At 41.4% G+C, this 26,563-nt stretch overlaps 4 protein-coding genes across 4 annotated transcripts; 3 read left to right on the top strand and 1 right to left on the bottom strand.

The window, feature by feature from the left end:
- The first annotated feature begins 865 nt into the window (after positions 1–865).
- Positions 866–21,680, top strand: LOC108599655 (comm3). The gene is made up of 2 exons (XM_017986630.2): positions 866–1,932; positions 20,837–21,680. Exons 1-2 carry the CDS (start codon positions 1,389–1,391, stop codon positions 21,556–21,558), a joined length of 1,266 nt encoding a protein of 421 aa, XP_017842119.2. The 5' UTR covers positions 866–1,388; the 3' UTR covers positions 21,559–21,680.
- LOC108599653 (GDNF-inducible zinc finger protein 1) lies at positions 13,135–16,604 on the bottom strand. Its single transcript, XM_017986628.2, is given in 4 exon segments — positions 13,135–14,054; positions 14,056–14,149; positions 14,210–15,062; positions 15,121–16,604. Coding segments are annotated over 4 exon segments (2,814 nt in total). The 5' UTR covers positions 16,537–16,604; the 3' UTR covers positions 13,135–13,603.
- Positions 21,681–22,858: 1,178 nt separating the features above from the next.
- On the top strand, positions 22,859–24,842 carry LOC108598638 (CG13449). The gene is made up of 5 exons (XM_017985343.2): positions 22,859–22,924; positions 22,992–23,751; positions 23,807–24,045; positions 24,098–24,275; positions 24,336–24,842. The coding sequence occupies exons 1-5, from the start codon at positions 22,859–22,861 to the stop codon at positions 24,824–24,826; spliced, it is 1,734 nt and encodes a 577-aa protein (XP_017840832.2). The 3' UTR covers positions 24,827–24,842.
- Positions 24,843–25,008: 166 nt separating this feature from the next.
- Positions 25,009–26,148, top strand: LOC108598639 (phosducin-like protein). The gene is made up of 2 exons (XM_017986634.2): positions 25,009–25,173; positions 25,234–26,148. Exons 1-2 carry the CDS (start codon positions 25,035–25,037, stop codon positions 25,917–25,919), a joined length of 825 nt encoding a protein of 274 aa, XP_017842123.2. The 5' UTR covers positions 25,009–25,034; the 3' UTR covers positions 25,920–26,148.
- Positions 26,149–26,563: the final 415 nt, after the last annotated feature.

Below are 26,563 nucleotides of genomic sequence, written 5' to 3'. Positions count from 1 at the left end.
AAAATACATTTACACTTGCGTAAAAATCATTTAATAATAGTTTATGTGCGCTGCTCCTATAAAAGCTTAAATTTGAATAAATTTGTACACGAGTTTAATTTTAAAAAGAAAATACGCACAGCTATTTTAATGTAAAGCTTAATTAGTAAGCAATATATGCATATAGAAGAAATCAGAGCTACTCAAATTATGTATTATATTATCATAGAATTGTATATCAATTGTTTTAGGTAATTTAAATGCATAATTTAATTTTACAGTTGCCTAATATTTGAATGAATCAATGATATTTATTTCTATGGGGAACTACTGCCAGTTGCAAAATATTTACAAACAAAATAATGCAAAGCTTTTCAGCAGTTCAACTGTTAGATGAATTATCTTTAAATTCCATATCGAACAAAAGTTTATAAGCTGCGTGCTCGTAATCTAAATAAATGTATATTTAGCAATGTTATGAGTTTTGTGTACATTTGTGAGTTGTTAAATTCACTTGTCGAGTCTTGCTCTTCTTTTTAGCTATATACAGAATATCGGGCACGCTGCTTCCCTGCAAATTTTCGCATATGCAAAGCTCCACCTTGACTCTTGCACACGTGCCCACTTGTCTCTGTGTGTGTGTGTGTATGAGTTGTTGAGTTGTAGCATGTAGCTGGCAATAGTTAGATTAAACAAAAGATGCTTTTATGGCAACAAGTAGGAAGCAGTAAATGAAACAGAGCAGAGCACAAGCACGACAAGCTGACAAGACTTTTCTGCTTCGTTTTTGTTCTTTATAGCATTGAGAAAATCAACTTTGCAAATCAATAAAACCATATAACGAATACACACCTCATATATATATATATATATATACCTAAGTATATAGAGATTGTAGATATTGTGGCTGAGATACAGATACGTTAGCTGAGCGCGTCCAATACTTTATTTACAAACGTTTATTGCGAAGATAAATCCAGCAAGGAGTTTAATAGCCACTATCAATATTTGTTTAACAAATAAGCAATGAGAGCAACCGCACTGATGTGAGCTAAAGCTAAAATGTATCCACAAGATACACAAGCATAGCCATAGCCCCAGCAAGCTCAGATGCGTATGGCGAATTAACACAAACGCGTTAATACAATTAGTTGAAAAGTGAAAAATCTCAATTGTGCCGGCATATAAAAATACAACCAAACGACAGAAAAAAATAAAAAAAATAAAAATATACTACGCAGCGTTGTTGGCGTCGACAAAAAGCGCCACAGACTGTTTGCAACTTTACACTCGTCGGCGGTTCTCAGTCGCGAAATGAAGCTGAGCCACTCTCAACGCGTGTGCAACACTTTCAACTAAGCAACAAAACCGCATAATAACAACAAAAACAACACAACAGTGAACTAAATATGGGCGAGTTACTCAAGGCGCTCAATTTGACGGGCAATTTGCTTGCCGGCCTTGACGACAACAGTCTTGAGAACAGCGCGCAGCCCGCTGACAGCACAGAGCCCAGCTTCAATGCAAATGCAACAGTGGCCAATGCCACAAGCAGTGCAGAGAAGTTACAGCTGGATGGCTTTGATCTGCCAGGCAATTATTCCATATTGATAAACAAATTGGAGCAGCTGGCGCTGGGGCTGGACTCGGCGCTGGGCAACTTCACCATTGATCGCCAGGAGGTGGAGATCAATTTAAGCGGCAGCGCCACTGCCAACGATGTAGCCGATGTAGCTGACGATCTGCTGTTCAACGATGTGCTGCCGGCAGCGCATGCAACACCGCCGCACATTGCCCACGGCTCACATATCTACACCGGCGTGGATGAGGATTACACGCATGTGGTTAGCGATATATGGATTGGAGTAATACTCACGCTGCTGATTGTATTTATCATATTCTTTATATGCGCCTGCTTCTTGTATCACAAGTTTCAGCAGTGGAAAAACTCATGTAAGTGTTACCTAGCGTATGCTTAACATGTAAGCAGTTGGTTGCGCATACGCAATGTATGCTTAAGCAAACTGTGCCCAAACTGTGGCTGCTGTTTGCTAAAGCAGCCAACTTAAAGTTATCTACAACAAGTGAATTCGATATATAACTGCTTATAAGATTAGATTATATAAAGAAGAGCTTTGCTTGTTTTTTTTAAATATAAAGCAAAAATATAGCAGCTATACCTGTCTATCTATAGACTATTTGCATTTATAAATTTAAACAAGCATCAATTATTTATTTATGTATATGAACGCATTATATATATAACTATTATTAGATAATTGTTATCGATTTAACAATTTAAACCAGCTTTAGCTACTTTTATTGTATATTTTATAAAATTCAACGAAAATGAATATTGACAGAATCAATTTGAGCATCAATTAGTCATTAATAAACAAAGTTACTAATTGACGCTATGTAATTACATCAGCCAAGTCAACAGCTTTACGCTTTCCATAGCTCTAAGCCCAGTTGAAATGCACAGCACGATAGAAAAATTGTGCAGGGCATTGAACAGATAAGCAGCAGCATAGACGTACAAGATGTATGTAAATAAAATACCAAAGTAAAGTCTGCGACAGTCAACAAAATACCTTAACTCAATAATAATAATAATGATAATGATGTTGATGATGTGGATGTGGATGTGGCTGTGGCTTTGGATGTGGATGTTGATGAATCACCAAAGAGCAGACTCAACTGTATGGCTTAGGCAAATAAATTGAAACTTTAGCGTTATTTATTTGCCGAGTCTCGAGTCTTGTGACTTGGCATAGCTTTAAAGCATAAACAAAAGCAATTCACAGCTAAACTCGCTCAGTCTATCTGTCTGACAGCTGCTTATTTGTTTTGTCAATTGCCAAATAATTGTGGGCAGCATAATTGTTTCGACTATCTTTTAATTATAAATTATAAGGCAATTAGCTAATAAATTTCAAACTGCAATGATTAAACACGCATACACACACATACAAATGCAAATGCATTGTCTGCTTGGCTCTTATCTTTGCTCCATATTCAACTCATGCCCGCCTTAGGGGCATTTGCAGCCTTTTGTTTACCAAACGTTTGCTTCAAAACAAACATAACGTTTCCAGTTAATTAAAGTTGCAGTCAAGTGCCCCATTTGTATGTTCTACAATAGCACACAAGACACACAAGACGCAGAAGCAAAAGCAGAAGCAGAGGCAGACTCAAGTGCTCAGCTCAGCTGCTCTGCCCTTGGCTCGATTACACTGCAAATTTGTGTTAATTAATTAAAATTGCTTTGCACAATGCAATGCGAATAGGAATACGAATACCAGCAAGCAATACATGCTGTACTCTTTTCGAAGCACTCGCACTTCAATTGTTTGCTTATGCCCATTTGCACTTTGATTAGCTCTCTACGATTGTTTTGGGCCGATTGCAGCTTGACAGTGTAAGCTGAATGTGTGACAGGCTGACAAGAAAGGGCATCAAATGCAGGCAGCACTCGATAAGAGGGTCAATAGCTGCAAGTTGAGCGCACAATAAACAATTAAATGATAAAACTAAACCAGCAAACTTTAAGTCTTTAAACGCAACAAGAAAAGTTCTAGTTTAGTCAACTTTTTGCACAGCAGCCAACGCTTCATCAATTCATCAATCAAACGTCTGCATAGTTGCCTGCTGTCAATCCAAGCAGACCAATCTACCAACTTGCAACACGCCTCAGCTCACGTTCATCACAGCATAACACACACACAGCAAAATAGAAAACACGCAAAAGACTTTGCGCCTTGGCAACAGCGGTAAATAGTTGTCCATTGTTGTCTAGGCACGTCTCTGTTGTTGTTTAAATATTTGTTAAACATTTTAACATACAGCAAGCTTATTTTTAAATTTTTTCGAACTCTTACGGCAAACAGTTGTTAAATTACATACGCAATGTTAAACATGCATATTTATTTATCAAACACAACAACGTCACTCATACGCAACGTGGTTCACATTGTCTTGCTGCGTATGAGTGACATTTTTTCATTCATGGCTATTTAATTTCCTTAATGAGTTGTTTATCTTCGGTGGTGGTGGTTGCCTCTGCTGCTGCTGCAGCTGGCTGCCACTCTTATTGTTGTTGCAGTGGTTGTCATTGTTGTGGGCGCCGCGTCGTTTGTTATTTCAACTGATTTGCTGTCGTTCTTATTGTGTTAAGCGTAACGAGCTTAAATACTGCATCATGGGCGCAGCTTTTACAGCTTTTGAATGCTTAATATTTCGCCAAACTCTTTACAATTGTTTACAATCCTGTTCATAACTAACGAATGTACATATATTTTCATTTCGCTGAGTTACAGCTTGCCAAAGTTTGAAAGTAACGCAAACACAAGATTTGATTTGTCGCTCATAACTTTGTCAACAGAAATTGTTAATTGATCAGATAATATTTAAAATGCTTATAAGAAATCCACCTTTATCTTAATGTACAAATCAATGTTTGTTGTTAACGTGCAACACAACCTTTGCTTGCTCATGTACAAAACAAACAACTTTTAGTTGCTGATGTGCAAAATAAGCTTTCTTTGGTTCATGATGTACAAAAGAAACAACTTTTGGTTATGATGTTCAACGGAAACAAGCTTTAGTTGCTAATGTACATAACGTACAACCTTTGGTTGTTGATGTACAAAACAAGCAACCTTTGGTTGCTGCGCAGAAAAGTGCTGCATACTTTAAGGGTTAATTGATACAAAGAGAGACCAGAGAACAAGCTACCAATTGGTGCTGATGTACAAAACAAGCAACTTTGGTGTTGATGTACAAAACAACAACCTTGGGTTGCTGTGTACAAACTAGCAGCCATGGTGCTGATATCAAACAAGCAAAACAAGGTGCTGATGTGGCAAACTAGAAACAATGGTTTGCTTTGATTATTGGACTGCACGGCAAGCAGACCATTGTTATTTGAATGCAACGGCCAGAATAGTGTTATTGGACAGCAAACGGCAGCAACCTTTGATTATTGAGGAATGCACGGCAGCAACCATTGAGTATTGGACTCACCGGCAGCAAACCATGATTATTGGAATGCAACGTGCACAATCAGTGTTTTGACAGCAACGGCCAAGCATCCATTGATTATTGGAATGCACGGCAAGCAACCATTGAGTATTGGACTGCACGGGCGCAACCATTGATTATTGACTGCACGAAGCAACATTGATTATGGACTGCACGGCAGCAACCCATGATTATTGGACTGCACGGAAGCAACCATTGATTATTGGACTGCAAGCAGCAACCATTGATTATTGGAATGCGCGGCAAAACCAATGAATATTTGAATGCGCGGCAAAAACCATTGATTATTGGAATGCGCGGCAAAAACCAGGATATTGGAATGCGCGCAAAACCATTGATTACTTGGTCTGCCACGGCACAACCATTGATTATGAATGCGCGCAAAACCATGATATTGGAATGCGCGGCAAAACCATTGATAATGGAATGCGCGGCAAAACCATTGATTATTGTTCTGCACGGCACAACCATTGATTATGGAATGCGCGGCAAAAACCATTGATTATTGGAAATGCCGCGGCAAAACTATTGAATATTGAATGCGCGCAAAACCATTGGATTATGAATGCGCGCAAAACACATTGATTTATTGGTCTGCAGCGGCAGCAAACCATTGAATTATTGAAGCGCGGCACAAACCAATTGATATTGGAATGCGCGGCAAAACATTGATTATTGGAAGCGCGCAAAACCATTGATTATTGGAATGCGCGGGAAAAACCATTGATTATTGACGCGCAAAACCATTGATTATTGATGCGCGGCAAAAAACCATTGATTATGGAATGCGCGGCAAAAACCATTGATTATGGGTCTGCACGGCAGCAACCATGGATTATTGGAATGCGCGCAACCAATTGATATTTGGAATGCGCGGCAAAACTATTGATTATTGAAATGCGCGGAAAAACCTTGGATATTGGAATGCGCGGCAAAACCATTGATTATTGGAATGCGCGGCAAAACCAATTGATTATTGGAATCGCGGCAAAACCATGATATTGGCTGCACGGCAAGCAACCATTGATTATGGAAATGCGCGGCAAAACCATTGATTATTGTCGCAAGGGCAAGCAACATTGATTATTGTAAGCGAGACAAACAACCAATTGGATATTGGAATGCGCGCAACAACCATGATTATTGGAATGCCGGCAAAACCACTTGATAATTGAAGCGCGGTAAAACCATTGAATTATTGGAATGGCGCGGAAACCATTGATTATTGGAATGCGCCGCAAAACATTGATTATTGGGAATGCGCGGGAAAAACCATGATTATTGAATGCGCGCAAAAACTCATTGATTATTGGAATGCGCGGGAGAAACATTGTAATGGAATGCGCGGCAAAACAATTGATATTGGAATGCGCGGAAAACCATTGATTATTGGGAAGACGCGGCTAAATTATTGATTATAGGGATGCACGCCAGCAACCATTGATTATTGGAATGCGCGGCAAAAACCATTGATTATTGGTATGCGCGGCAAAAACCATTGATTATTGGAATGCGCGGGAAAAACCATTGATTATTGAATGCCGCAACACCAATGATTTATTGGAATGCCGGCAAAACCATTTGAATTATTGAATGCCTGGCAAAACCATTGATATTGGAATGCCGCGGGAAAAACCATTGAGTATTGGAATGCGCGGCAACAACATTGAATTATTGGAATGCGGGGCAAAACCATCGATTATTGGTCGAACGGCAGCAAACCAATGAGTATGAAAGACGCGGCAAAACCATTGATATTTGAAATGTGCGGCAACATTGATTATTGGAAAGCGCGGCAAAAACCATTGATTATTGAAAAGCGCGCAAAACCATTGATTAATGAATGCGCGGCAAAAACCAAATTGATTATTGAAATGCGCGACAAAACCATTTATTGTAATGCGCGGAAAACCATCGATTATTGGAATGCGCGCAAAAACCATTGATTATTTGATGCGCGGCAAAACCATTGATGATTGGTTGCACGGCAGCAACCAATGAGTATTGGAATCACGCCAGCAACCATTGATTATGGAATGCGCGGCAAACCATTGATTATGGAATGCGCGGCAAAACCATTGATTATGAGCGCGGCTAAAACCATTGATTATTGGAATGACGCGGGAAAACCATTCGATTATTGAAGCGCGCAAACCATTGATTATTGAATGCGCGCAAAAACAAATTGATTATTGGATGCCGGGAAAACATTGATATTGGATGCCGCAAAACATTGATATTTGAATGCGCGGCAAAAACCATGATTAATGCGAGGCAAAACCATTGATTATTGGTCTGCACGGAGCAGCAACCAATGAGTATTGAAGCACGCCAGTAACCATTCGATTATGGAATGCGCGGCAAAACCATTGATTATTGGAATGCGCGCAAAAACCATTGTTATGGAATGCGCGGCAAACCCATTGATTATTGGAAAGCGCGGCAAACCGATTGATTATTGGAAAGTGGAATGCGCGGCAAAACCATTGATTATTGGAATGCGCGCAAAAACCATTGATTATTGGTCTGCGGCAAAACCATTGATTTTTGGAATGCACGGCAGCAACCCATTGATTATTGAATGCGCGGCAAAACTATTGATATTGGAAATTGCGCGCAAAACCATTGATATTGGAATGTCGCGGCAACAAATTGATATTGGTCTGCCACGCAGCAACAATTTGATTATTGAATTCGCGGCAAAACTATTGATTATGGGAATGCGCGGAAAACATGATTATTGAATCGCGGCAACAACCATTGATTATTGGAAATAGCCCGCAAAAACTATTGATTATGAAGCGCGCAAAAGCCATTGATTATGGTCTGCACGGCAACAACATTGATTATTGGTACTGCACGGCAGCAACCATGAATTATGGAATAGCGCGGCAAAAACTATTGATTATTGAATGCGCGGCAAAACCATTGAATTTTGGAATGCGCGGCAAAACCATTGATTATTGAATGCGCGGCAAAACCATTGATTATTGGAATGCGCGGCAAAACCTTTGATAATTGGAATGCGCGCAAAACCCATGATTATTGGAATCGCAGTAAAAAAAAAAGAACAACATTGATTATTGAAATGCGCGGCAAAACCATTGATTATTGTCTGCACGGCAAGCAACCATGAGTTGGAAATGCACGCCACATCCATTGCCATTATTGGATGCGCGGCAAAACCATTGATTGATTGGATGCGCGCAAAAACCAAATTGATATATTGGCATGCGCGGCAAACACCATTGATTGTGAGACGGCAGCAAGACCATTGATTAATTGGACAGCCACGCAGCAACCACTGATATAAGTGCATAACTTCTGATCACAGCGCGGAAGGAGGTGTACGGAAGAGCAACCGTATGGTTGTGATGTACAACGAAGGCAATCAATGGTGCTGAGTGAATCAAGCAACCTTTGTTTGTTTGATGTAACAAAGTAGCAAACGAGGTTGTTTGAGGTACAAACAACAATCCATGGTTGCTGATTCAAACTAACACCGATGGTTGTTGATGTACAAAAGAATCAAGTAAAAATTCATGCAGATAGACCAAAAAAAACCTTTGTATATGTACAATACATCATTTGGACAAATGTACAAATCGTTCTTTTATTTTAGATGTACAAAACAAAAGTTATGTAAATGTTAAATGTAAATTCGTTGCAGTTATATGATTAGTTTGCTGAGCTTCTAGAATGATCAATGATCAATCAATGAATTGATTGCTTACTATTTTGTACATAATTTAAGAGGAAGTGCAGCTCTTCATAAATATATTTAGATATTGATGTATGCCTGGCTTTGTACATGTACTGCGTTTCAAATAAAAGAGTAATTTAAATCTTTTGAAAGAACAAACAAATTTCTTTAAACAACAAACTTTCCGTTGACTGTTAGGCATTGGCCTCGTTTATAACCTGCGTCGCGTAGCGTGCCAAATAACAAACAAAAAGTCAAGCTGTCAATTAAATTAGTCACTGATTAAATTTGCGATAATTAACATTTTGCACACAAAGCTGTCAAGTTTATTAAAGCGCAAATTAAAATCATAAATGCAGCTACAGATTTAGTCGAATGCCACTTTCACTGCATACATCGCCCCACCCACCACCTACCAACATCTACACTAAACGCAGCTGCACTAAGCTGCTTTCACATACATAAAATGTATGTACATAATGCATGCTTGACGTGCTTACAACAACAAATTTAAGCTGCTTAAATAGATGCTTTGTATGTTTGCGTTTATAAAAATAGCAAAATATTATTTGTTATATTTGGTTTAAATGGCTCAAGCGTAAAATTCGCATAAATACGCTAAATAAATGCAAAGCAAATAAAATCGCTTAGTAAATGCTAAATTAGCAACAGTAACTAAAACGCAATACCCTTGGGGCCAATACATACTAATTTGTGTAATATATGTGTAGCAAATGGTGGGCGGCAATGGGCGTGGCTTGCGGCTAGCCAATGTCGACATCAGACAACAGTTTTATAAGCCACAAAACGTGTTGGATTTGTTTCAATGGCGCTAATTGCTTAATTGAAACTGCAGTTACTTTTATACACTAACTCCCCCCGCCCATAATACGCTTATACATTCGGATATCCTCCCCCGCTGAACGGCTTGTGGCATTCATAGCCAAATGTCAATTAGTATTTGCCTGCTAAAAGCCAAAAAATCGACAATACCCATAAACAACAAATATCCAAAATTAGCTGCTCGCATGACGCACACGCTCACACTCACACTCACTCACACACACACACATAGTCAAATATGTCACGCTGTCGTATACGTAATGAACGCTTTGATTAGCATTGCGCATACGAAACGCTCAACACTTATCTGTATGTTGTATGAATTTGCAGTACAGTAATTTGTTGCATTGCGCTTTCTCAATTTTAATTGCAAATTTGTTCGCTGGCCGCACATCATAATAATTGCCCAAAGGGTGTGCAGCAAGTTTGCAGCAATTTATAATTGAAGTGCGCTATATTTTTAATTAGTTAAATGCGCGTTTAAATAGCTTTATAAATTATGCATATGCAGCGGTTAGTTCAAGCGCTTTTTTCTACATAGCATTACAATGTTTATTGACTTTTGCAGTTGTTGTTGCTGCTGCTGCTGCTCATTTGACTTTGAGTTGATTTTTTAACAATTTATGTATTTTTGTTTGTTCAACAGATACACATGCATGTATTTATTTATTTTTTGCCTATGATTTATTCATGTGTGAGGGTTTTTTTTCAATATTACTTTTTATTGCATTGTTGGCTTGCACTGTATTTGCTCGCTATAAACGGAAATGAACTGCGATTTTTATTTATTAAGCACTGCGTGATTTATGAACAAATAATTTCAATGCTTATTGACTGCACTGATGTGCTGTCAACAGCGGTTTTAAATTATGTGTAATAATTGTTAATTGGCGTGGAATGCAAAGATCAGAATTATAGTAACCCCATTGGGGACAGTGTATTCTGTATGAATTTACAATTAATTAATTTATGCTATCCTAATGAAGTAGTAGCTAAAACTAAACTTGTTATTCGCTTGCCTTTGATTTGTTGATCATTTATTGCATGAACACTGCGCAAACGCAGCGCTTGAAATTCAAATATCGATTCAAACGAACGCGCGCTCTCTTGCTCTCTAAAACAGTGTTGGCTAACGTCGCTGATCAACGACTACTCAATCGAAGCAATAGCAACAACAACAACTAGAAACAGAGAACCGGCAGACGCTACCAGACAACAATAAAAAAGAAAACAACAAAAACGGCAACGCAAAGAGCAACTTTAACAACATTAAGCAAACACGTTCCACACAGCATGTTAATGACCGCAAAGAATGCAGCAAGCAGAACGTTCAGCAGAGCGCGCTGCCAGAGTAAATTGTTTGGGCGACAAAAGCAACAACAGCAAAAGGGCGACCAAAGCGTCGCTGCTGACGTTGGCGTCGCCGTTGCCGTCGCTGTTAGCGCTAGCGCTGTGTGCGGCTTTTATGGGTAGTTTTAAAATTAACCACAGCTGCGAAAGCGAAAACAAAAAGCAAAAATCAAAAGAAGACCAAAGTCTAAAGTCTGAGACTGAAACGAAAATTCAACAATGGCAGCAGCACAAAAAAGTGTGAAAATGCTGGCACAGCCAAAATATACGAATGAAAAAGAAGCAAGAAAAAAAGAACTGAGCGACGGGCTGTGGTTGCGGCTCTGCGGCTTTGAGCAGCGATCAGCGTACAGACACAAACACAAACAAACAGCGCCACACGTACAAGCGCACACGAATGGAGACACACACACACATATGCACGTTGCTGCCTTTGTTGACTGTACGACGGGGCGTATACTTGATTTTTTCAGCTTGCTTTGCTGGCTTTCTACGGCCGTCAGCCAAATAATGTGTATACGTTTATCGCTTTTTTTTGCATTATACACATATTTTTTATATAATCTTTTTTTTTTTGCTGTTTTAGTTACGCTTTCTACATCAGCAGCAGCAACAACAAAAAGTCGCCGCACTTAATTTGCATATTTTGTGCACAACAAAAATCGCCAGCTGTTTGCATGTATGTGTGTTACTATTGTCTGCATGTTTGCTGTCACGTTGACTATATTTTTGGACTGCTGTACTTTACACACACACACACACACAAACTGACACACACACATTTAAAATACAACACGTCGTATGCGTAATATTGCATTGAATGCGCATGCAAAACGCAAACTTTTATCTGCTACTCTTTCTCTATTTGTATTTTTTGCTGTTCTTGTTGTTGTTGTTATTTTGCATTATGTTTTGTTTGGCTGCAGCTCTATTTTGCTGGCTATTTTTGCTTAGCTTTGTTGTTTTATTGGGTTTTTGCTGATTTTATTAAAAACCCAATAACAACGGCAACAAGAGAAACTCAAGCTTTTGTTTGGTGTGCGCTTTTGTTTACAAACGACATGCTGTTCCGTCAGAGTGTCAAAAATTATATATGAATAATGCAGGCAGAAAAAAAATGTACACATACATATAAATAAATAGTCATTGCGATGGCTTGCTGATGATAAGAGCAAGTGTCAAAAATATGGCAAGCATCATAAATTAAGCTCGAAGCATATGCAAAATAAAAAGAGCTAAAGCTTAAAGTTATGAGTGAGTCTCTTAAATATGTTACAATAATTTATAAAAATTTATGCGCGCATTTCAAGGCCACTCGGTTCATTGATCTAATATTCAAGCATAAGTAATCTGTCTGAAAACACTACCCTTTGCTATATAGTGCAAAGCCACCCCATATATTACAATCGCAATGACAAACTAGCCTGAGTTTTGAACTGTAATATTTGCTCTCAGCATAATGTGACAACCCCCGTAGATCCCCGCGCTAGAACAAGAGAGCGGCAGCTGCTGCTGCTCGCTCATAAAACTAAAGGCCATGAAATGCTCGTTCGCCTGGCCACAGCTACAGCTACAGCTACAGTTGGCACGGACAAGAGACACCCCAGGTAACCAAGGGTTGATAGTCGAGCAACAATTGCGATGTGCTTGCCACATGCCGCATTGGCATACGTACAAGTATTATATTAAATGTATTTGTATATGTATATGTATGTATTTTCATTGGACTCTTGCATGCATGCAATTGATGTATGCAATTACATATGCTTATTAATACAAATATATGTATAAATATATAAATGGTGTGTGTGTGTTTGCTCATTTAGAGATTTATATGTATGCGTGTATTTGTCTTAAATTACAAAATTGATACTTTTGTTCTGGCTTTGTTTGCTCTGTTTGACTTTTTGTGCGTTGTCTTTTCGCTTTGCTTAAGATTCAAGTTAATAAAAATATGTGTTTAATATATAAATGATGAGTGAAAATAAATGCTTACACACTATTACTACTAAATAAATACAATATATATGTATATAGCTTAGCGCTGTCTTGTAAAAAGTTCTTAAAAATTACAATAGCGTAACTAGATATAATTTGGAATTTAAATGAGAACATTGCTTAAATTGAAAATTGAAATTCATGTGCCGAATATGCACTAATAAAAGTTTCAAACGCAATTGCTGCAGCCAAAGTGGAAATATTAAGCTAAAGCTGCTCGGTTTAAGTTTGCTTTACATTTCTCATTTGTGTGGCTTATATGCTATTCACAATTCTTTCATTAAATAGTTGACTTGTCTTTCAAAAAAGTTGTGTCTATGTAAACTCTTTACAACAGTCTCTTGCTTGATTATTTTCTCTTTTTATGATTCATATTTTATATAATGCTTTTAAAACATAGTCTTTTCTTCTTCCTCTTCTTCGTTATGTTTAATGCTAAGTAAATGCATTTCTCAAAATATATATGTACTCTTCAAAAAAAATGTTGACTTCATTGTATGTTTCGTTACTAAGTATATATGCATATAAAGAATACTTAATCCCTGCAAAATTGAAAAGCTTATGTAGGAAATTTGAAAACGTCTCCAAGTCTGCGAGGTGTACCCTACACTAAGCTACAGAGTTTCAAGTACAGTGGCAACTTAAGCTAATGAGTAAGAAGTGTTGATTGGAGTTTCAGATAAGTCTTTAGATTTCCGCCTGTTGACCAACAACCGTAAAGTAGCTCGTAATCTTGCGATTAGCCTTTGCTTTGCCATTGCTTGTGGCCGTGTCTGCGGGCGCGACGCTCGACAACGCATTCTCCTTCTCTGGCGTAATCTCCTCCTCCTCCTCCTCGTCGTCCGCCTTGGCCGGCTCCACCTGCATGGAGACAGTTACAGAAACCTGCGCAGGTGCGCCTGCTCCCGCATCAGCAGCTAATTCACTGACGCCTAGCTTGGACTCGGCGTCTGACGCAGCTGGCAGCTCCTCGGCAATGTCTGTCAGCGTGCTGAGACTGCGCTTTAAATCGTTCAGCAGTTTCTCCTGCGCGGCAATCTTTTCCTTCAGCTTCTCTCGCCGTGGACGACGCGCAGCTGGCTTTGATTTGCTCTCCTCTGTCGTGGACTGCTCCGGCTCCTTCCTCGTCAGCTTTAAGCGTTTCGCCAGCATGCTCACGCTGCTGATGCCGCTGCAGATTAACACGCGAGGAGTAGCCACGTTGACAGGCGCTGCAGTTGAACGGTTTCTCGCCTACAGCAATCAAATGTGCATTAGATAAATGTTAGCTGGCAGCTTTTGTTGCCCACTCACCTGTGTGTCTGCGCATGTGCACGCGCATGTCGATTTTACGCGCAAAGCGCTTGTCGCACAACGTGCACTCGATGGGCTTCTCGCCGAGATGCGTACGACGATGCACAACCAGATTTTGGCGTGCGCGGAACGCCTTGGAGCAAATGTCGCAGCTGTAGGGCTTCTCGCCGGTGTGGACACGCACGTGTATGGCCAAATCGGAGCTGCGAACGAATCCTTTGCCGCAGCGCTCGCACTTATAGCGTCGATCGTTCTTATGGTGACGCATATGCAGCGCCATGTCCTGTTTGGTGGCAAGTGGCAGTGCGCAAATCTCGCACTTGAACGCCTTCTCGGTACGATGGCGCAGCTGATGCTCGGTTAGACGCATCTTCAAGCGAAACGCGCGTCCACATTGGCCACATACATGCGGCTTCTCGCCCGTATGCAGTCGCAGATGATCCTGCAGGCGAGAGAAGCGCTGAAAGGTTTTGCTGCAAAAGTTACAGGTGTGTATGGTGCCGCCATTGCGCTGAGATTCCTCTGAGGATTCACGCTTAATCGACTTCAACACGAGACTGTCATCTGTGGAGCTGTTGAGTGGCGAAATGCTTTCGGCATCTGATTGTGCGTCTTCTATGTCGACGTCCTCATCTTCTTCATCCTTGACATCGACCACGTAGTCCACACAGGTGCGTGACTTGCGCGCACGTCGCGGTTCCGGCTCCTCTTTAATCTCCGGCTCTGGCTCCGGCTCGGGCAGTGGCTGCACTTGCGGCGAACGTTGCTCCACATCATTTTCCATTTCCTTTTCGACGGACTTTTGTGTCTTGTGCGCTCGCTTGCGTTTGCCATTGCGCGCATTGGCTGGCTCCTAAAAAATAAAACAATTAAAGTAATTACCTGTAATTAATTTAATTACTTTGGCTTACCTCATTTGTTGTTTGCTCTGCTTCTGGCTGCTGTGCTGGCTGCTCTGCTTGTTGCGCCTCAGCTGGCTGCTCTGCCGGCTCCTTTGCCTGTTGCTTGTCCTTTTTGCGCTTGCGTCCGCGCCCCTTGCCCACTGGCAGCTTGATAATCATCTTTGTGACCTTGTTACTGCGCTCGGCTGCTATCTCTGCCACCATGGCGCTTATCATAGCGAGATCATCTTTGTCAGTCGCCTCTTTCTCCGGCGGCGGTGTCTCTGGCAGCTCTGGCGACGGCACTGCCAGGCAGCTGGGCTTGCTCCGCGCCAGATCGCATGGAATGCTAACCATGGGTTCGCTTGGCTCCTCTTTGGGCACCAGCAGCTTAAAGATCTCATGTTGTTCGCTTAAATGCTGCTGCAATTGCTTGCTCTGCTCAAAGCTTGCCTTACACTCGTTGCATGTCAGCTGCATGCAGGAGGATTCACCATCTACTGCAGCAGCAGCATCCTTAGCACCGCCCACTTGAAGCAGCAGCAGCTGTGCACAGCATTTCAAATCGCTGAGTTTAATGCCGTCGTTTAGCTCCAGCGGTGCCTCGAGCTTAACTTCCTCGCTGGCAACTGCTTTGCTTTTAATGCGCTTGCTTTCCCTCTCACCCTCACCCTCCGCCGGCTGATGCGCCTTTAGCCAGTGTTGAGTCAGCGATGCCACATCCCCGTACAACAGCGAACAGCTAACGCAACTGTAAATAAAACGATGCGCCTTCTCATCCGCGTGTATTTGCGCAGTCACAATGGGCAAAGTTGATGGTGGTGGTGGCGGTGGCGATGGTAGTGGTGGTGGCGAGGGGGTGGACACATGCACAACAGCTTCTTCGGCGACAGCGGCAGCGACGCTTGCGCTGGCGCAGGAGCTGTTTGAATTTTTGCGCTTATTTGTGTTTGTGTTTTTCGTATTGTTTTTATTGTTGCTTTTATTGCTGCTGCCTGGCGGTCGGCCACGCGGCTTACGCGACGCTGGCTTTGACTGCGACTGCGTTTTTGTAGTTGTTGTCATTACAGTTGATGTCGCTGCTGTTGTTGTTTTTGTTGTTGTCGCTTTACCGTTACTGACCTGCGACTTTGCTGCTGCCGCTGCCTTTGCATCGTCTAAGCGTATACGCTGCGCCTCCAGCTCTGCCTCATCCTCACTATCAATTTGCAGCACTACATCATCCGCATCATCATCAAGCAGAATATCCTCGTCTATATCCAGCTCAGACTCAGAATCCTCATCCGATTCGTCTGTGTCGTCTGCTGCGCAGCGCAGCGACGACGCAGCTGCGACAGACGCGGCCGCTACTCCATTATGCTGCTGCGTCTTTTTTGTTGTTGCCTTTGCGTTGTTGTTACTGCTCAGTTTAAGCGTCGGCATCGGCACATTTGTCATTTTTAGCATGTCACAATTACGGCTAGTTAATAGTTTTCACTTTGCTTTGATTAATTACACTTTTTCTGTTTAAATTATTCGAATTATTATTACATTTATGCGCACAACCACCACTGATACGACGACTCTTGCTCTCTCTCGCTGTCTCTTTTGTTCTGTAAATCGATTACAATCGATCTGCTTTTCTGAGAACGATTAACTTATAGTACCAGATCAAACGACAATATTTGCAGCTATCATCCACAGCTATATGCTTACGCCTGGGTGCGAGTGAGCAGGCTATGCAGCGAACTAGTTTTGTGTTCATTTAACCACCACTCAATGTGGACTGTTAACGCTTGACAATTTGCGTTATCGATGCTATTAATGTTAAGCTGAAGATGTTAATTAACATAATGCGTTCTCTTTCGCTTGGATCTTGACAGCTAGCGTTTTGCAGCACTGTATTGCAAAGAGTAAACAGCAGAGCTTAACGTATTTTTGAAATTTAAGAAATTGCATAAATTTAAAAGCCAGCAGGAAACCAAACAGCAAACACAATTTTATACGCGCTGCGGCTGCTTTTGGCCGCTAATGTCCTTTTGATAGATATTTGACTCTGGCACAGCCATTTTTGGCAACCAGGCCAGGAATATTTTACTTATGCGGCTCACGCGCTCAATTGGCACGTTTTAAGTGTAGCCTCCAGTGCATTTTTAGCCGGACGTTTTTTTTTTTTATTTCCTTTCACACTTGGCATCGTCTTGTTCGCTTTGCACTATTCGTGGTTAACCGTTATGCACACTCCCCGCTTACATAAACACAGCTGTAGTCGCTTTAGCCCATTGTATAAAGTTTTGCCTTCCATTGTTTGTCCGCATTTCGTTATGGCGGGCAACATGTGCAAAAGTCAATTTGAAAATTGCGGCAGTGCCACGCCCTCACCACCACAAACGCCCCGTCGATACTAAACAGGCAGCATTTGCTACTTGCCACCACGGCCTGCTACCAAGTGGTACTTTGTGGTCCACTTTTCATTGCGCAGCCACCGCACCGCACACGCACATAAACAACAACTTGTGACCCCCCCGACCCCGACAGCAATATAACATATGCCGAGCCCATTGGCAAGTTGTTTATATTGTTTTTAATATCATTCAGCGTACGCTCTGTGGGAAAGGCTGTTCCAGCATGGCAGCATGTGTTCTATGCACTTTATAAATTACTCAAACATTATTTTAACATTATATGCAATGCACTTAACAACTAAAAACATGTGTTCATTATTGAAGTTTGCAGACTAGAATAAATAAAAAAGTTGACATGTAAAATGATTAAGTTTTAGTTAAGCTCTGCATACAGCATGAAATATTCTATGATATTAGTTATATATTTTATAATAATTATTTTTAACAAAGTATTACGTATACGTATAGCAAAAATAAATTATTTGTAATAAATTCGAGACTTGAAGTAGCTACTCAAATGGCTTTGATTTTTTATAAATAACTTCAATTCATTATTTATTTATTTGCAATATTTTATCTAATGCATGTGTATACATTTATTATTAAAAAAAATCTATCTTCGTCTAAGGTATGTTGTTGCTTGTGTGTTTATCAAAGTTTTCTTTTGCAAAAGAAAAGGAAAATGACAACACAACTTTCTAAATTGTGAGGAAATTGAGTTTGAATTGAAAGTTTATCTTGCCAATGAATGACCTATCGAGTTGCCCTCGCACGTACTTATATAAATATTATATACAGTAAAATAAAAGTAGCTTAAATAGCGCTAGCTCGCCGCCGTAATCATAAAGTTGAATTAAATTTTCATTTTTCTGGCTTTTGTTGAGACCTGTGTGCGCTATTGTTAGGGACAACGTCTTGGGCGGCACAAGCGTGAGTTGTTGTTGTTGGACTTTTTGGCACGGGAAATGAAATATTTGCGAACAAATAGACACACTTATTACATTTTGGTCCTGGCTGCTGCTGCTGCTGCTGTGCTTGCTGCTGCTGCACAAGTTGTTGTTGTTTTCTTTTTGTTGAATGCCTTTTGGCGCGTGTTTTGGCGCTGCGGCGATGTCTTCATGTTGTCTGCCTTTGTCTCCCTTTTATTGTTGTTACTGTTGTTGTGCCTGCTAACTGACAAGCCGCAATTTTTCTTCATTTCCACGACTCCTACGAGTCCTGCGAGTCCGGCGAGCGAACGTGTCTCTGACATCAGGCGCACAACCTAAACTAAACTGGCCAAGATGGATGGGTTACTTTTGCTAATAATTTAACAGTTAGTTTTAATGCGCTACGCAGCTGAAGGCGACTTTGGCTTAATAGAAACACGACTGTGTACACAAATTGGGTTAAAAGGCCCACTGTTAGCTTGATTGCAGCGCCGTCTATGTTTGTCTGCCTGGCAACATGTTCATAATCATTTTTCTTGTCGGCTGCAAAAGAAAGAGGGCAAAGCCAACATGCGTTGAGCCAACAAATGTTATCCTTTCTTTTTGCTAGCTACAAAATATTTGCATGAAACATACCTGAAGTACAAGTTTAATTAGTTAAGCAGACGCATATAACTTGCGGGGTTGCCGGCGCTGGCTTTATACTTGACATGGATCAGAAACCCTTTGGGAGGAGCAAAAAGAGTAAAAGAAGGCGAGAGCGGTGGATCAGTCAGTTGTAATAATGTTTCAAGGACACCCAGCTCAACTCCCCAGTGGAGTAGAAATTTAAACGGCAATTTGGTGCCGTGTTTACCAACCCCAAAGCAACAACAACAACAACAATAACAGCAACAACGACGACAGCTTCCAAGAACGTCTGCGTAAAGTTTGGGGCATAAACTGCTTACGTGCCACACAGCTGTATGCCTTGTTGTTGCTGCTATGCCTGTTGGGCTTTAGCCACGTCCTGGGCACGTCATTTTTGGTTGCTTGAGCTGGCGTCGTTTGTTTTCCTTTTTTCGGCTTTTCTTCTTTTGCCGTTGCCCACAAAATCCATAGCCTAGCGCTCCATCCAGCCAGCCCCTAACATAAAGTGTGTTTAACTTTATTTTATTTTTGTTTTCTTACTCTCGCTCGCTACGCCCAAATATCTTTCGCCTGCCTTAGGTTATGCCACTTGTCCTTCGTTGTTCAACGCTGACCTTTAGCATATTGACAACTGGCTCTGCTCTTTGTGTGTGTGTGTGTGTGTGTGTGTGAAGCTCTGTCTGTCCATTTTGCTCTTGGCTTATACATAGTTTATGCACTTGCGAGCTTATATTGCGCTGCGCTTCATTCTTTTTACGGCTGCACTTCATTTTATTGTGTGGCTAAGCAGCGCTTGGGGAATTGAAATTGCGTATGTCCTGCGGCGACCGACAGTTGATCAAATAAAGCTCTCACTTGAGTGCCGCTTAATGCCGCAATTCAACGAAATATGGCCAACGTGGCGAAAGGTCCTTGTGGCCTTAATTAACAAAAGTCAATTGAAAATTACAAACAAAGGCTTAAGCCGACAGCTTCTGTTTACTTTACAGTTAAGCTCAGTATACATGCAGACAGACATATGTAGCTCCATATGCTTAATCGAGCAACCCAATCCCCACACGCTCTAAAGACAATGAGCTGGCATGTTGTGCGCCCTTCTTTGTGGCGTTTGCATCATCAATTTAATTTCGTAAGCTTACATAAAAAATGAGCGTGAAAGCGTCCAAAGGGTGTGAAAGCGAAGCCGGCGCCATTTCGTATGTTTCCCAGCATGCGGCTAATCTTTAAAATCGTGTTCTACGCATCAACAGTTTTCTTCTATTTTTCTATTTGTTGCAGCGCTGACTCACCTCAAGGCGCGTGGGGGGCAAGCCAATTGCAATAAAGTTTTTTGCTGTTGCCTACTTTTGAGGGTAGCAGGCTAGTTGTAACAAAACGTTGCTACATTGTGCATAAAAATTTCATTAATGTGCGCACTACAACACTCACCGAGCGCCTCGCTCTAGCCACTGACATCCCTTAGCCAAAGCAAATAAAAATTGTGGGTGGAAATTGCGCTTGGGTGGCTTACAAATGGGAAATTCCAATTGTTTGAAAGCACTTACTTGATTTTTCGATTGTTTTTAAAGCTATAAAAAGAAATAAAAAGAAGAATGCGCAATAAGCTTAATTATTTGGTAGCATAAAAGTACATTTTTTATGCCTTGCATATTTGAAAAACTCAAGAAAGTTTGCTTAAAAAGAAAACAATAAAACCAAGGTACAAAGCATATTAAAGTATGAACTTAGTTTAAACATTATTTAATTATTAATATTAAAGTTTGCCATCGTTACTAATTCAGCTTATATTTAATATATTTACAGATCGCGCCAATCATGCTGATGCCACCATTGAAGTCTGCCGTCACTGCCCGCCAGACTATGAGGCAGAGTCGCTTCCATCCTACACTATAGTTTCAGGTCTGCCCACCTATGATGATGCACTAGAAGAATTCCGCAAGGCAGGCATTATACTTACACCCACTGTGGTGCCCATTATCAAAATCTTTGAGAATGTCAACAGTGAGAGCGGCGCCAAGGAACACGCCGTTGCCTACAGCCTGGTGGAGACAATGCCCGGCAACGATGCCAATGCGGAGAACATTTCGCTGAACTCCATTAGCTGCAGCTGTGGCGGTAGCACTTCGACAGCAACATTGCCCAGCTATAGTGTTGCCACAGCTGCTGCTATGGCGGCGGCCACAGGTGCGCCTCAGGTGATTGAACTATCGCCCGATCACTTGGCCTCGCTATCGCAGAAGCGTCTCTCGCTGCAGATCTCATTCAACAACTCGCTGCGCAATCGCTCCCGCTCCACGCTACGTAATCATTTGCTGCGCTCTCGCGCCGTGGGCAACACTGCTGGTCTGGGCTTGAATCCTGTGGACACCACTGTGACCATTTCGGGTGGCAGTCCCACTCAGAGCAGAGACAGCCAGGTGCTGCCGCCCATACATCGCTCCTCCTCAACGGTGTCGTTGACCAACGAACAACAGCTGCTTGATCAGCGTCTAAGGCACTTGCATCATCGCGGCTCCTTGTACTAAAGAGTCCCAGACTGGTCTATAGATGCGCCTTAATATAATTGTTAACTGAACATACTTCAATTACTTCACACTGTTAGTTATAAGCGATCAGAAATAAAAACATATGTTTATCTACTGTTGAATTGTTGTTGTCTTACTTATTATTAAATTACAATTGTTTACAGCAAAGCAAAGCAGACACTATATCTACTATATGTGTCCAAGGTCTGCAGAATAAATTGTATATAAAGAGATTTACTAGTCAATATTATATCTGTTTGATTTTATAGAGTCGCAAAATATTAAACTATTGCTGAAATTAATAAACTAAGTAAAAAGAACTTAGAGCTTCTTAAAATGTTTTCCATGTTCAAACTAGCTCAATAGATTCATTGTAAATAAATACAATATTGGAATTAACATAAACATTTATTATTATTATTCTGGCCACTTGTTTACTGCTTGTTTAGTCACCAACAGTTCAACCACTACTAACCTGCAAGTGGCCTCGCTTGCTGCTTTAATTCCGAGCCTCTCACATAGGTACGCTGCTTGTGCTCTGTCGCTCTTTTGCTCCTAGTTCGCTGCTCGAGTCTTTCGTTTGCTTGCGCTCGATCGGTCGGGTCTGTGAGCTGCTGCGACTTAATGAGAGCGTCGCCGCTTTCGATTGCACGATGTGGGTGGGATGGGTGTTAATCGTTTCGTCTGCAGCAAGCAATATATGTATAGGTAGAAACTGAGCTAACTTTAGCGCAATCGTTGTTACAGTATTGAAGCTAATCAGATAACTGGCATATATGTATTGAATAATAAAATAAAATGCACTTATTCGAAGAATGACCAAATCTAATAAAATATTTCTCAGCCTTACTCCAAACCATCCTCTTTAATTAATAATTCAATGATAAAAAGCTCAAATAAAGTGGTTTTCAAATTATAATTGTTTAATCATTAGTGCATAAGCTGCAGTAAAATAAATTGGTGCCTTCGTTATAAAAATTCTTCATCAACAAAATATCTTTATTTAATTTTTTGCTTTCTTTGTAACGTAATTAATATTAGAAGATATGTTTTGCTTTCTTTATAAAGTAATTAATATGAAAAGCCACATTGCCTAAGTTAAAGTGAGCTAAAAGTTTCAAATTGCACATTGCGTTCGAATTGACAATTTATCTTCGACTAGAGCGCTAAAACAACAAGAAATTTTAGTGTGCTTGGAGTAAATTTCGTGCGTCACTAGCCATGGCAACGAGTCTTGTTGTTTATGGGACGCCAACGCCTTTGCCTTTGGGCGCTTTTGGCTCAGTTGGCTGTCACAACAATGAGCGGAACGACACGCACGGGTCTGGTGCCGACGCCAAAGCGGCACATAAAATATGTGAAAAAGGTAAGAGAGTCCACAATAGTAGCTATAATGTCTGTCATCTCAAGCTAATGCCTTGGACTGCCTGCAGCGCAAGAATTTCCATGCAGATGATATGCGAATGCCGCTGAAATTTGAGGCGCTGCCAATGCCGCTGTCGCTGCGTCCATTTGGTGGACTGTTTAATCCGTTTGCCAAGGGCTGTTCGTTGCTGTGCAACCATCCAGCGCCGACGGCAGTAAAGGAAGTCATCCATCAGCTGAAGACAACGCTGGCCATTGAGGGGCGCAGTGCACAGCAGCAGCAGCATCAACATCAACATGCCAAGGAGAAGCCGCAGCAGGAGTCACTGCAGCCGCATGAAGCAGACAACATACCGGAGGATTTATTTCGTCGTTATGCTGAGACGGATTCCAGGCCCATGACGCCTACGCCGACTGTCACCAGCATACATACGCGCACCAGTGCTGGCTCCTTTTACAGGCGCTGCATTACGCCGGAGTGGGGCAAGCATGAGAATATACAGCGCAAGAAGATTATACTAGATCTGCGGCGCACGCACTCGCAGGAGACGCTCTACTGGAAGCCCAGCTCGGATCTAACCCAAAGCGGCATTGATGAGGACAAGAAGCCCAAGAGTGCAGGTGCTAATGAGGACAAGAAGCCAAGGCGCCAACAGTCGAACGATCAACGACCAAAGTCCTCACTGGGCACTGCCACGCTAGGTCCAAGCTGCGATCAGCATGATGAGCTGGAAGCTAAGCAGCCCAAGACTTGCATCAATGAGCACGAAATGAGCGACGACGATGTGCGACGTGGCAAGAAGCGCAAGAAGCTGAAGCTGCCGCAGGGTGAGCTTCAAATAAAATTTTATTCAAATTTGCTTCAAACGTCAACACATTTCAGCTACAACAACATTTCATCTGAGCGAGGATCCAGAGACGCAGGTAGCAACCTTGGGGCCGGATTCACTGAATGCCAGCACACGACCCAGCCTCATACCCAACTCCATAAGTCTGCTGCCCAAGGACAAACGCGAGGCCGAGCCCATACTGCTTAAGGGCAGTTTTCTCACAGATGAAGCCTTCCAGGCGCTCAAAACGGATCTGAATGTGGATGTCATAGAGAATACCTTTGGCAGATATGTAAGCACAGTTGAGCATACATTAATCTTCTCTCTAACATTGATATGCTCAGCTCAATCGTGCCTTGCGTGAAGCCATCAAGTACATGCCCAAAGTATCGCAGACGCCTGCTGTTGAGGCAGAGACGGATAAGACAATGGAGAGCTCCAGCTACAGCTCAAAGATGCCGCGCAAGTTCTCCAAGTCCGCCACACGCTTTGACGTGCCCATGGACTTAACCAATCTAAAGAGTATGTATTGGCTGCCATATTAGCTTTAGCTGCTGCTTCATTTATTTTCTAAACGTTTAGCTATGCGTCCTTGGGATTATCTGAGCAAACATGTCTTTGTATCACAGCAGCGCAAGCAGCTTTACAAGCGTGTGTTTCTCAAATATTTAAATCGCATTGAAGAGCCGGAACCGGAAAATGAGCTGGGCAACGATGAAGTACCGCTGACGGAGTACAAGGAGCGCACAATGGCTTGGACCAGCTTGCCACATGCTCTGGAGGATGTCTTAGAGTTCCATGGCACTGAGGAGAACGTCAAGCGTACGTTGAGTTACTTGGATTATTCTGTACAGAGCGCTGGCGACTTGGACTTTCGCACCTGGTGTGGCATTGTATCATTTGCTGAGCGTTTAGTTCTATCAAATCCTGAGTGCAGTGATGACGACACTTGTGACGAACTGGAAAAGGCTGACTTTAGCAGCATGGAGCAGATAATTGCTGAATTTGAAGTACCCGAAAAACTACGCGAAATATTTAAAATAATACGCATAACACACAAACTGCGCAATTAAAGAGCGCGCGCTGTAAAAGTCGATAACACATCGAAAGGCTGTTACAGCTTCAATCATATGAGCAACTAGTTCAGCAGTTCATTTGAATAAACAGTTCAGCAGTACTTTGCTCCGACCTGCAGCTGTTGCCTTAATGTATCGATACTTTTACACTGTTTTCTACACAAATTTCTTATAATTAAATTAAAAAGTTTGAAAAGACTGCGCTATGGCTACTTTGGAAGATAAATTACTGGGGGAAAAGCTGGAATACTATTGCAGCAGCAGCGAAGGTGAAGACAACGGTGAAGATGCAGACGATGCACGGGGCAGCAAAAAGGGGCCTGGAAGCTCCGGGCTAACCATAGGTAAATAAAATTATTTGAATTGTAGTATGTAGCAGAACGCTTATCAAACAATGAAAACAGACACAAGTGATGCACCCGCGGGCGGCTTTCGACAGAAGAGCTCCACTAATACGGGTCCCAAAGGTGTGGTTAAGGATTGGCAGCGATTCAAGCAATTGGAGGCGGAGCGTCGCGACGAAAGCGAACGCCAGCGTATAGCACTGGCCAAGAAACTCAGCATGACTACTTCAACTGCCGCAGAGGATGAAGAACGCAGAAGACAGGAGGATTTGGATGCAGAGTTCGCCGAGCTTATGAGCGAAGACTTTTTACAGCAATATCAAAAGCAGCGCATGGCCGAAATGTTGCGCCAAACTGGCCATCATCAGCAATTTGGCAAAGTGCAGCAACTGAGCACCCATGCGGAGTTTCTTGCCTGCGTGGAGCAGGAGAACAAGCACACTACAATTATTATACACATATACGAGAAAGCATTAACTGCCTGCGCCACGCTTAACAACTGCCTTGATACGCTGGCCAGCGAATATCCGTCCATTAAGTTTGCCAAGATCTGCAGCTCGGTGGCAGGCATGAGTCGTGACTTTCGCACCAAGGGCCTACCAGCGTTGCTGGTGTACAAGGCACAGGCGCTCATTGGCAATTTTGTGCGCCTTACGGATGATTTAAGCGATGATTTCTTCGCTTCCGATGTGGAGAGCTTTCTTATTGAGAATGGCATTATAGTTGATAAGGCTTTGTACAATTAAATCAAATCTCAAGCAATGGCTATAAATTAAGACTAACCAAGCGCTGACCAAATGAAGTGTTCAAGCATTAACACCGCATCGCAGATAAATTCGTGAATCCCACCAATGGTTTTGCAATTTAGTAATGTATTTATTTTTTCCATTCAATAATTAGTTACATTGTATGTATGATTCTTTAAACTTGTATACAGTTGATGTGCAACAGAAAATGTTGAGTTTTTTTTTATTACTTTGTTATACATACATACATATTTTTTTATATATATAAAAGCCAATTAAAAATAATTGAAAAATGTATTCGAAATGCATTCGCAACAGTTTTGAAAATGTTTACAACTACATACACATATATATGTTTTTATATGGAACAGACTCTGTACATTATGCAACTTAATTTTAATTCTTCATTTCATTTATATGATTCTGTGTTTTCGTATTTAGGGGCTAATGAATGTACTTCACTCGAAATCGTACTTTGTAAGATTTATACATATACAATAATATATATATTTATATAGCTTATAGCCTAACATAAACGGTCAATATAAAAATTATGTTGGTAATAAAATTATTTTCATTTTTGTTTTGCTAATCAACAAATTGGTGTTACATTTGCTTGTTTACAATTAGATATATATATATAT

This window comes from Drosophila busckii, chromosome 3L (assembly GCF_011750605.1).
Source record: "Drosophila busckii strain San Diego stock center, stock number 13000-0081.31 chromosome 3L, ASM1175060v1, whole genome shotgun sequence".
NCBI classification, from domain to species: Eukaryota; Metazoa; Arthropoda; class Insecta; order Diptera; family Drosophilidae; genus Drosophila; species Drosophila busckii.
Note: the sequence above shows the minus strand (reverse complement) of the source record. Positions and strands in the feature narration are given on the sequence as shown.